The sequence below is a fragment of the Ceratotherium simum genome, chromosome 33, assembly GCF_057802395.1.
Source record: "Ceratotherium simum simum isolate JZ-2026a chromosome 33, ASM5780239v1, whole genome shotgun sequence".
NCBI classification, from domain to species: Eukaryota; Metazoa; Chordata; class Mammalia; order Perissodactyla; family Rhinocerotidae; genus Ceratotherium; species Ceratotherium simum.
In genome coordinates, this window is record NC_141932.1 from 23,407,868 (window position 1) to 23,419,874 (window position 12,007).

The 12,007-nt window shown below is 52.6% G+C and overlaps 1 protein-coding gene across 1 annotated transcript; it reads left to right on the forward strand.

The window, feature by feature from the left end:
* The first annotated feature begins 7,117 nt into the window (after positions 1-7,117).
* On the forward strand, positions 7,118-11,522 carry PPP1R14A (protein phosphatase 1 regulatory inhibitor subunit 14A). Its single transcript, XM_004441481.3, has 4 exons — positions 7,118-7,401; positions 9,617-9,697; positions 10,268-10,300; positions 11,301-11,522. Exons 1-4 carry the CDS (start codon positions 7,201-7,203, stop codon positions 11,427-11,429), a joined length of 444 nt encoding a protein of 147 aa, XP_004441538.1. The 5' UTR covers positions 7,118-7,200; the 3' UTR covers positions 11,430-11,522.
* Positions 11,523-12,007: the final 485 nt, after the last annotated feature.

A 12,007-nucleotide genomic window follows, 5' to 3' on the forward strand; every position in this document is an offset into this window, starting at 1 on the left:
GATAGGACCGAGCCCGGGAGGGGGCGCACGGCCCTGAGCACTGGGGGTGCTGCAACCCTCGCCCCTTGTTGACGACGTCCGAGTCCCTGCGCTCTTGTACTGGGCCTCGGGGTGGGAGGAGAGAGTGCAGACACGCTCTCCCTGGAAACCTGTGGGGTTTTTCGCCCGCCTCGCTTCAGCCTTCCTTTGAGGGTAGGGGATTTATTCCTTCCTAAATTCAACGTTCACTGAGCACCTACTCGGTGCGTTGCTGGAAACCCAGCCGTGACCACGCCAGACTGGTCCCTGCGTCACGAAACAGGAACAGCCCAGAGTAGCGATGACGGAAGCATAGGGCAGAGTGATTAGGGATGTGACGGAGGAAGCACGGCCTGAGTGATCAGGAGCTGGGGTGGTGGAAGACCAGGGCATGACGGGAGCCCAGACAAGTTCCCCATTCAGCCTGAGAGAGGACCACGGAGGGCTTCCAGAGGAGGTGATACACCCATGAAAGAACAACAACCCCAGGCCCTACCTCCACGGTAACCGGTCCTGAGATGAAGGAAAGACTTCACCAGGCAGGGATAGGAGTTAGGGCTGTGATGGGCAAGCTGAGGCAGAATAATCAGGCCTGAAAGGAAGGAGGCCCAGAGAAGGCACCTGACCCAGTATAGGGGCCAGGGAGGGTTTCCTGGAAGAGGGGTATATGAGCTGAGTTTCAAAAGGGGGTTGGAGTGGAGCAGGCATAGGAGTAGAGGATAGGCAACAGGATAATTATAATAAATGCATTATTGAAAACACCTAACAGTGCTAGGAGGGAAATGAATTGGGGGCTGGGATGGAAAATAACAGAGGAGACCATATGAACTGGGTGGTGGAGGAGGGGTTCCATGGGGAGGGGCCTTTGATCATGAACCCTGAAGGATAAGGGCTGACAGACAAACATTCCAAGCATCAGGAACAGCAAATGCAAAAGTCCTGAGGCAGGAAAGACACCAGTGTGTTACAGAACCAGGGCCACTCCCACTCTTCAGCCTCCCTCCTGGCATAATAATAAGTGAAGAGCCTTCACGCTTATCACAGTGGTGTTTACCTTAAACAATTGTTTTATGCCAGCCATCCTCTTTTATCTTTTATCTCCTGACTCAAGGTCAGGAGTCTGAATGTGAAGCCAAAGGTCTCTCCAGCACCTGAATCCCCCAGCCCCACCAGGTTCCAAGGCTTGAGCTGGAAGCCAGCAAGGACTGTGGTGAGAGGTGAGCCTGGAGAAGAGGCACAGGCCTGTTCACTCATTCATTCATGCATCCATCCATTCGTTCAGCACATTCACTGAGCACCCACTAGAGCCAGGTCCTGTTGTAAATGCTGGAGAAGACACAGCTGTGAACAAAGCAGAATTCCCGCCCTGTTGGAACTCACTTTCTAATGCTGGGAACAGTGGTGGAACTAGCTTATTTGACACCTGGAGTGGATAATTTTTTATACCTCCTATCTACCAGAAAATTATCTTCAATAATACTCGTGTAAGAATCATTATTTGTTCTTTTGTTTTGAAATTATTGAAAATAAATAAATTTCCATTTTAAAGATTTACTCAAATTCAATGGAATATTTTATGTATGAATGAAAATTTGCACTTACCAAATAAAAGTATTACACCTTAGGGCCAGCCCTGGTGGTCTAGTGGTTAAGTTCAGCATGCTCCATTTCAGTGGCCCAGGTTCTGTTCCCAGGACCTATACCGCTGTGTTAGCGGCCATGCTGTGTTGGCGGCCCACATACTAAAAAATAGAGGAAGATTGGCATGGATGTTAGCTCAAGGGGAATCTTCCTCAGCAGAAAAAAAAAAAAAAAAAAATTACACCTCACAGTTCATACCCTGATTCGCTGTTGTAACTTTTAAACACAAAACTCCAAAAGAGGGCCGGCCCCATGGCTTAGCGGTTAAGTGAGTGCACTCCGCTGCTGGCGGCCCGGGTTCGGATCCCGGGCGCGCACCGACGCACCGCTTTTCCGGCCATGCTGACGCCGCGTCCCACATACAGCAACTAGAAGGAGGTGTAGCTATGACATACAACTATCTACTGGGGCTTTGGGGGAAAATAAATAAATAAATAAAATTATAAAAAAAAAAAAAAACTCCAAAAGAATACGTAGAGTGACAGAATAGTTTCCTCATCTTGATGATCATTGTGCTATTGAAACCGGGGACCAACTTGCTTTAACTATATTTAATTAGTTGTCTATTTGCAAAAGTAGTTAGATAAGGCATTACTAAAGCCCACCCCCACAGATAACATCTCTGACTCATGGGTCACCATGGTAACGGGTGGGGTGCTCAAGTTTTTCAGGAACTGAGAGTCCCCTCCTTGTCCAGTTCAGGCCGGTTGAGACCACCAATTCCTCTACTGGACCTGCTCAGATGACCGATCAATGACCCTTTGACTTTAAGAAGCTAAAAACTCCACCCTCAGATCATGGGAACACTGCTGTTTTGTGAACATGCGTCCTGTGAAGAGGTATGAAGCCTGACTACACTTGTGCAGATCATGAATTACCTCACCTCTCCTCACCTCCAATCATCTATCTCCACATTTCAGACCACCTTGCCCCCTACTCCGTAAGTATCCCTGAGTCCCCATTTTCGGGGAGGCAAATCTGAGATTGATTCTCCTGCCTCCTCACTTGGCTGCCTTGTGATTAACTCCTTTCTCTTTGCAAACTCATCATCTCAGAGATTGGCATAATCGTGTGGTGGGCAAGACGAACCAGGTTGGGTAACACTATCATTTTAACTTCTAATGTATGATTTAAACACAAGAATATGTAGAGTCACAGAGACTGAAGACTCAAACTTTGCCTGATACAAACCCAAATGATTCCAAATTGTTATGAACTTATTTTCAAAATGAACACATATAGCTGAGTCTTCATATGTCAGAGGTCAACTGTGTACCTAGCAGTTCTGTTGACTTCTCTGTAGAATATTGTGGCAAACAGATGTTGGGCAGCCCCATGTTCATGGCCTGTATAATCCCCACCCCTCAAGTGTGAGCGAGACCTGGGACTTGCTTCTAACCAACAGAATATGGCAAAGGAGGTTTGTGATTACATTATATAAGACTCCATTTTAGTGGACTGGAGAGAGAGACTTGCCATTGTTGGCTTTGAAAGAAATAAGCTGCCACATTGTGAGAGGACCTATGGAGACGGGCACACGGCAGGGACCTGTAGGTGGCCTCTAGGAGCTGAGAGCAGCCCCCACTGATGGCCAGCAAGAGAATGAAGACTGCTCCCTACAGCCTCACGCAGTTGGATGCAGATCCTGCCCCGGGTGAGCCTCTGATGAGACGGCAGCCCTGGCTGACACGTGGATTGCAGCCTGGTGAGACCCTGGAGCAGGGGGCCTGCTAGGCCATCATTGGACTGGATCCACTGAAACTATGAGATAATAAATGTGTGTTGTTTTAAGCCACTGAGTTTGTGGTAATTTATTATACAGCACTAGAAAACTAATACAAAGCCAATGTTTACTAAAGGATAGAGTAATAAAATATCTAATTAGAAGCTTACATACATATTATTAAAACTCAACAGTAATTGCATCGATTTTTAGTAAGCAACAATTATAAGACTAACGAAAGACTTTCCTGGGGTGGGAAGATTATTTTATCACTGATACTGTATCGAATTGTCAGTTCATGGTATGATAAAAACTTGACCAACTTTTGGTTAGTTTTTTTTGGTGAGGAAGATTGGCCCTGAACTAACACCTGTTGCCAATCTTCCTCTTTTTGCTTGAGGTAGAGTGACCTGAGCTAACATCTGTGCCTATCTGCCTATTTTGTATGTGGGATGCCACCACGGCATGGCTTGATGAGTGGTGTAGATCCGCACCCAGGATCTGAACCCAAGAACTGGGGCCGCGGAAGCAGAGCACACTGAACTTAACCACTACGCCACTGGGCCAGCCCCAGGCTTTTGGTCAGTTTTATCATTTTTAAATTCTCTCCAGACGGTGCACTCCTTTTTGCCTGTACCCAAGGCAGACGACTAGTCGGAAAACAGACAATAAATAAAATGAATAAACTACATACAATGTTAACAGTTAGTGAGTGTTATGGATAAAACACAGAGCCAGGTCAGGGGCGCAGGAGTTATGGTAGGAAGCGCGATGGGCGGCGAAGCCCTCACTGCGCAGGCGCATGTGAGGGAGCCGAAGGAGCGAGCCCTGCTGATCTCCTCCTAGGGACGAGCTCTCCTGAGGAGGGAACTGCTAGAGCGAAGGGGCCGACATGGGGGCCGTGCCTGGCAGAGCTTCAATCGTCAACTCAGGAGCTTGGCTTTCAGCCTCTGGGCAACGAGGAGCAACGGACAGTTGTTTTGTTTTTTGTTGTTAATATAACAGCTTTATTGAGGTATAACTCACACACCATACAATTCACCCTTTTAAAGTGTACAGTTCAGTGGTTTTTAATATACTCATAGAGTTGTGCAACTATCACCACAATTAATTTTAGAACATTTCATCATCCTCAAAAGAAACCCCATCCCCAGTCACTTCCCATTCCCCCCAGTTCTCTCAGCCCCAGGCAAGAGAGAATGAAAATCTATTTTCCATCTTTCAATTTGCCCATTCTGAACATTTCATACAGATAGAATAATACCACATGTGGCCTTTTGTGTCTGACTTCTCTCACTTAGCATGTTTTCAAGGTTCATCCATGTTCTTTTGTTTGTTTGTTTTTGCTTTTTTGCCCTTGTTTTGTTTTCTCAACCATGTTGTAGCAGATATAAGTACTTAGTTTCTTTTGATTGTCAAATAACACTGCATTGTATGAATACACCACATTTTATTTATCCATTCATTGGTTGATGGGCTGGGTTGTTTTCACCTTTTAGCTATCATGAGCAATGCTACTATGAACATTCATGTCCAAATTTTCATGTGAACATGTTTTCAATTCTCTGGCATATCCCTAGGAGTGGAATTGCTGGGTCACATGGTAACTCTAAGTTTACCCTTTTGAGGAACTGCCAGACTGTTTTCCAAAGTGGCTGCACCGTTTTACACTCCCACCAGCAATGTGTGAGAGTTCTGATTTCTCCACATCCTTGCCAACACTTGCTGTTTTCTATTTTTAAAAGATTATAGCCATCCTACTGGGTGCGAAGTGGAATCTCACTGTGGTTTTGATTTCATTTTCCCGGTAACTAATATGTTGAGCATCTTTTCATGTCCTCATTGGTTTTTCTATATCTTTTTTAGGGAACTGTCTATTCAGAGCCTGTGTTCATTTTTTAATTGGGTTATTTGTCTTATTATTTTTGAGTTGCACGACTTCTTTATTTATTTTAGATATAAGCACCTTATCTGATATACGATTTGCAGTTTTTTCCTCCCATTCTGTGGTTGTCTCTTCACTTTCTTGATGATGTCCTTTGAAACACAAAAGTTTTTAATTTTGATGGTGTCCAATTTATCTATTTTTTCTTTTGTTGCTTGTGCTTTTGGTGTCATATCTAAGACACCACTGGCTAATCACGGATAGTTTTAAGCAGGGGAGGGACACGGCCAAATTTAGGTTTTAAAGTACCCTTCTTGGGGCCAGCCCAGTGGCGCAGCTGTTAAGTGTGTGCTCTACTTTGGCGGTCTGGGGTTCGCAGGTTCGGATGCTGGGTGCACACCAACGCACCACTTGTCAAGCCATGCTGTGGCAGCGTCCCATATAAAGTGGAGGAAGATGGGCACGGATATTAGCCCATGGCCAATTTTCCTCAGGAAAAAAAAAAAAGAGGAAGATTGACATGGGATGTTAGCTCAGGGCGGATCTTCCTCACACACACACAAATAATAAAGTACCATTCTTGCTGCTTATAATTAGAAGTGGGAAGACTTGGGAAGTAAGGGACTTTTCTGGTCCCCCGCAATAAAACTGCAACCCACCCTCACTCCACTTCTCCTTTTCTGCTTCATATTTCTCCATAGAACTTATCATATTCTAATAAACTGTATAATATACTGTACTTATTTCTTTTTTTTTTTATAGAAGACCCTCATCAGTGGAGAGGGCTTCTTTTTTTTTTTTTTTTGTGAGGAAGATCAGCCCTGAGCTAACATCCATGCTAATCCTCCTGTTTTTGCTGAGGAAGACTGGCCCTGAGGTAACATCTATTGCCAATTCTCCTCCTTTTTTTCCCCAAAGCCCCACTAGATAGTTGTATGTCATAGTTGCACATCCTTCTAGTTGCTGTATGTGGGAGCGGCCTCAGCATGGCCGGAGAAGCGGTGCGACGGTGCGCGCGGGGCATTGGAACCCGAGCCGCCAGTAGCGGAGCGCGCGCACTTAACTGCTAAGCCACGGGGCCGGCCCCTATACTGTACTTATTTCTCATGTTTACTGTGTGTCTCCACCACAGGAATGTCAGCTCCATGAGGACTGGGCTGTCTGTTTTGAACAGTGCCTGGTAATGTATATATATTTAGGGATCAGACATTTTATTGAGATTTTGCTATGTCAATAGCTACAGAAAGCTGAGAGGACTGAAGGGCGCAGCCGCCGTCTCCCTCTGCACAGGTCGCCAAGGAACCCATGAGGAGGGATGCTGGGGAGGGGGAGCCTGATAATAACCTGAGGGAGAGAGGATCCAATGGATGCACTCTGGCCTGAGGAGTCTGATATGAGAGAGAAAGAGAGAGGGAGGGGCTAACAGCCCAGATGTCATGGTGTCAAATGAATATTTGTTGAATAGAGTGAATAAATGAACGAATGGACGCAGGGATGAGAATAAATGAAAGAAGGAACAAATGATGTACATAGCTTGATCTTTCCTGGCTGAGCAAGGAGGCGGCACGGGGGCTCCTGCACCGTCCCTTGCAGCCGCCAGAGGGCGCAGACAAGCCCGGTCCCGAGAGCCGGTCCCGGGACCCCGCCCCCCGGCATCCAGGCCCCGGGAGCCCCAGCCGCCCGGCCCGCCTGGGGTTCCCCGACCCGCCCATACCTGAAGCACGCTCGGCGGCGCGCTCTACGCCGGCGCCGCGCCCAGCGCCCGCGCTGCGGCCGGGGAAACTGAGGCCCGGGGCGGCGGGGGCGGGGCCGGCCCCCCGGCGAGCCCGAGCCCCCGCCCCCGCCCGGCCCCGCCCCGGCCCGTAAGAGGCCCCCTAGGCGCGCGGCGAGGCGCACAGCGCGGCGCCGGGGCTGCGGCCAGGACGGGACCGCGATGGCAGCGCAGCGCCTGGGCAAGCGCGTGCTGAGCAAGCTGCAGGCTCCGTCGCGGGCCCGCGGGCCGGGGGGCAGCCCCAGGGGGCTGCAGAAGCGACACGCGCGTGTCACCGTCAAGTACGACCGGCGGGAGCTGCAGCGGCGGCTGGACGTGGAGAAGTGGATCGACGGACGCTTGGAGGAGCTGTACCGCGGCAGGGTGAGGCGAGGAGGGGGATGGGGCGTGGGGGGCGGCCCGGACCCACAGACCCCGGCCCGGGGTCCCTACGCCCTTGGGGGTCTCTGGGTGCTCGTGCTCTTGGTGCACACAAGAGGACGCAAGGCCGGTGCCAGGCACTCATTGGCCCCACCGTCTACCCTCGATGGCACTCTGCTTGTGGACACAGAGACTCACATACCTGAGCCTCCAGAGATGTGTCCAAACACCAGGGGAGGGCCAGGGGGTTAGCAGATGAGGGGCGTGGAGGCAAAGTGGGGGAGCTCTCCCGGCTATATCTAGAGAAAGGGTGGGGGGAGGAGGATGTTTTAAAGCCAAACATAGACATGGTGACAGGGGAGATACAGCCACACAGAGACGCACAGCAAAGGAAGCGGCAGCATTCAGACGGGCGCAGCCACAAGCCAGGGCCACTGACAGACACAGCGACAGAAGCAACGGCCATACACAGACTCCCAAGGACGCAAGCTGTGGTCCCTTACAGATCCACAGATGCTGCAGCCACAGGCACCCACAGACACAACAGCACAGGCCACAGCCACGTGCAGACACACAACACAACCACTATACCCACACAAAAGGACTCCAACTACAGCTCTTCACAGACACACACTGGCATAGGCTGTAGCGCCTCACAGACGCTGCAAGCTACAACAGCTACCCTCGGACTCCACATGACTCCAGTAACAACCATCCATTATCTCCTAAAGGCAAAAACACAACCACATGCGAACACAATAACAGGCTGCAGCCGCTCAGACATAAACTAACAGAAATGACAGCAACCCCCAGACAGAACACCGCGGAAGCCGTGGGTACGTGCAGACACACAATGCGGACACACAAGGGCAGAAACTACAGCTGCCTGCAGGCACACAGGATGTAAGCTACAGTCCCCCTGTTGACACGCAGGCTACAGACAGACAGACATTTCACTTGAGTCTCAGCTTGAAGTCACACTTTGTACAACACGCACGTGCTACGGAGCACAACCACAGATACTGAGGGTCACAGACGTCCGCAGACACACAGGATGCACAGATCCTCAGCACGGAGTGAAGGTGGAAGAGGTCGTGGTCCCTCCCGGTGACCAGAGGCCCCTCTGTTCTCAGACGGACGTGTGGGCTCATACAGGGGGACAGACAAGTTCATAGGTGGCATCCTATGAGGTCATCCTCCGACGGTGGGCTCTACAGCTGCCCCAGACACATGATGAAGGGACAAATGCAGCTAAGCCAGAGCCACGCACCTCACACCCACGGGACCGTAGGCCCTCGTGTGAGCCACTCACACGATGCGACATACCTCTGCACCCTCATGCCCACCCTGGCCCCTTGCCATCGGGCTCGGGATGTGAGTCTCGGTGCACAGAGTCTCACACAGGTGTGTAACACACTTACAGACCCTCACTCCACGCCTTTGCTGAGCCCTCTGCTCCACACGCTAACCCCCAACTGCCCAGCCCTGAAGCCTGCAGTGATCAGCAGGACTGGGGAGGGAAAAATCTGTAGCCTTAGGGATCTCTTGCTCAGACAGCTGGGTTCTGTCCCCTGCAGGGGTACTGAGCCAGCCTGCGTCTGGCCCTCTGCCCCAGGAGGCCATTCTCCAGTCCCCCCTCTTGGCTGCTCAAGGTGGGGCTCGTGGTTCATCCCACCCACCCACCACCTTGGGGGCTTCGGTGGTCATCTCCGCGGCCTCACCGGGTTGCGCTTTGGTCCCCCAGGGCTGGCCCCGAGCCCTACCCTCCCTTCCTGTCCCCTGGGGCAAGGGCCGCCCCCAGCAGGCTCAGGCCTGCCCGCTGCCCTCCCTGCACCTAGCACTTAGACTTCTCCTTGAAAGGGCAGAGCCAGCCCCTCTCCTGAATCCAGAATCCGACATTCCAAGACTGCACCAGGCCTGTTTCCCGCTGTCGGAACTGGGGCCAAGGAGAGAGACCCGTGCCAGCCCCGAGGCTCCCGGGGCCCAGGAACCAGGGCATCTGAGCTGGTACAGGCCCTGGGGCCTCTGTCAACCCATCTGTCACCCCTCCCCCCAACACCCAGATGTCCCGCCTCGGCGGTGCTGTCTGTGACTGCCACGTTATTGCTCCGGAAGCCGCCAGCTGGTCCCTGGGGCCAGTGGGGCGCCTCCAGAGCTCTGGACAAAGGCAAAAGATGGGGAGGAGGGGACCCTGACCATCTCTCCCTCCTCGCCTTAGGAGGCCGACATGCCCGATGAGGTCAACATTGACGAATTGTTGGAATTAGAGAGTGAAGAGGAGAGAAGCCGGAAACTCCAGGTAGGTGGAAGGGAAAGCCAAGCTCCACCTTACACCTCCCTAAAAACCATCCCAAGAGTTGACGTGTTTATTGAGCAATAACTGTGTGCCAGGTGCTGTTTCAATTGCTTTACACGTATCGACTCATTTAATCCTCACAAAATCCTACGAAGGGTTTATTATCTCTATTTCATTATTATTGCTATTATTGTCTCCATTTTCCAGATGAGGAAAATGAGGCCCAGAGAGGTTTAATCACTTGCCCAGGGTCACACAGCTCAGAAGGAACGGAGCTAGGAGGCAAAGCCAGGCAGTCTGGGTTCGGTGTCCTTCTCCTAGGGGCTGTGCTCTCCGGGAGGCAGGAAATGCTGTGTGACCTTCTTGCCCTCTCTGGATCAACCCTGCACCCAATTGCCCTATAAGACCTCAGGCTGTGTTCTTCCCCTGAAGCCAGGTGGGAAGTCCACCCTGGAGCCTGACTTCCATTTGTCTTGTTGCCTTGGGGCTTTGTTGGGAAAGGGAAGGCCGGAGGGGCGGGGGTGTTAGTCATTTACTATTTCCTCTCTTTTTTTCTGGGGCGGGGGTGTTTAGGGCCTCCTGAAGTCATGCATGAACCCCACGGAGGTGAGTTTTCCCCATCACGGGCCCTGTTCTGGCCTCCTGTGCCCTGATGGGGGGGTCTCTGGGAGGAGGGAAGAGCTGGCCATGCCCAGGACGCAGAGGGGCCTGGGGGAGCCCCCTTCTCTCTCAGGGCCCTCTCCTCATCCCAGTGGTGTCTTCTGTCGTCCTCACCCCTATCTCCTTCCCTCTCCCCATCTGCCACTGGGGCTCCGTTATCTCCTCCCTGCTGGGCCGCCCCCCATCTGTCTCCTCTTTCTGCCTCTGCTCTGCTGTCTGCCGGCTCAGCCTCCCTCGTCTCTCTCCCCTGTTACTGCCTCCGCCACCCCAGGGCTCCCTTCCCACCTCTCAGGGGGCCCCCCATCCTTCCTGGCTCTGAAGCTCAAGACCCAACCCCTCCCACTTCCTTCCCTGCTTTAAAAGGGAAAAATATTCATGTTTCTCTAACCAGCTCTGGGCTGCCTGAGGGACAAACGTCACTGTGTGTCTGTCTGCTCTGGAGCCGGCTTGGGCCTCTGTCCCCGGGGACCCTCCTGGTGATCTCGGCGGCCTGAGAAACATCTCGAGGTCTCTGTGGCTCCGTCTCTTTCTCTGTCCCTTTGTCTCTCCCTCTGTCTCTCTCTCTGTGTCTCTCCCTGTCTCTCGCTGTCTCTGGTCTGTCTTGCTCACTGTGTCTGGGCCTCTGTCTCCCTTCCTCTCTCTCTCCCTGTCTCCCTGTCTCTCTCAGTCTCTGTCTCTCCCTGTCTTTGTCTGTCCCCATCTCTCTCTTTCTCTGTGGCTCTTTCTTCGTTTTGCTCTCTTTCCCCATCTCTCTCTCTCTTTCTCCCCCGTCACGTTCTTTCCCTCGGTCTCCATAGTTGCTACCCCTTCCTCCCTCCACCTCCACGCCCCTCACTGACCAGGATGCAGGAGAAGGAGGGCCCAGGTCAGAGGGGCTGGGCTGGGCTGGGCTGGGCAGGGGGCCCCCACCCTCCCCGTGTCCTCAGCACCCCTGCCCTGTCCTCAGGACTTTGTCCAGGAGCTGCTGGTGAAGCTGCAGGGCCTCCACAAGCAGCCAGGCCTCCGCCAGCCCAGCCCCTCGAGTGACGGCAGCCTGAGCCCCCTCCAGGACCGGGCCCGGACCGCGCCACCCTGACCCCCTCTTGCCTCCGGGGCCCCCTCTGCGTCCCACCCCCCAACGCGGTCCTGGCTTGTTTATAAGTTGTATTTAATGGTTCTGTAACAATAACACCGCGTGCCTGTGTTTCCTTTCCCTGGTTACTGTGGCCTCCCCGAGCCCCCCCAACCTCCCTCTCTCCTGCTGCGTCTCCTCGTGTCCCAGCACCCGCAGCTGGCCGGGCCAGATGGAGAGTCGCTCTTCCTCGGCCAGAGAGCATGAGAACAGGCCCTGCTGACCTCCCACCCCCGGGACTCATATCCTGTCCTCACCTCCCCCAGCCTTGTCCCAGTCCCAGCCAGCAGGGCCCCAGCGTGCGGGTGGCACTCAGGGCCCCTGTAGGAATGACAGCCCGTGGCCCCTAGGCCAGGGGAGATGCACAGGACTGAATGTGCCTGGTATCACCACAACACACTGTAAACAAACCCTTCATCCACTCCATGAGTTTTATTGGGCGCTTGCTGTGTGCTGGCATGGCCATCGGTACTGAGGCCACCAAGACAAGCAGAAGATGGTCCTTGGCATTAAGGTGCTCACACACTGGTGGGGGAGAAGGG

Excerpts from the sequence above, each read along its gene's own strand:
- PPP1R14A (XM_004441481.3), top strand. The coding sequence starts at position 7,201 with ATGGCAGCGCAGCGCCTGGGCAAGCGCGTGCTGAGCAAGCTGCAGGCT. Across the intron at positions 7,402-9,616 it reads AGGAGCTGTACCGCGGCAGG|GAGGCCGACATGCCCGATGA; the intron begins GTGAGGCGAGGA and ends TCCTCGCCTTAG. Across the intron at positions 10,301-11,300 it reads CATGCATGAACCCCACGGAG|GACTTTGTCCAGGAGCTGCT; the intron begins GTGAGTTTTCCC and ends CCCTGTCCTCAG.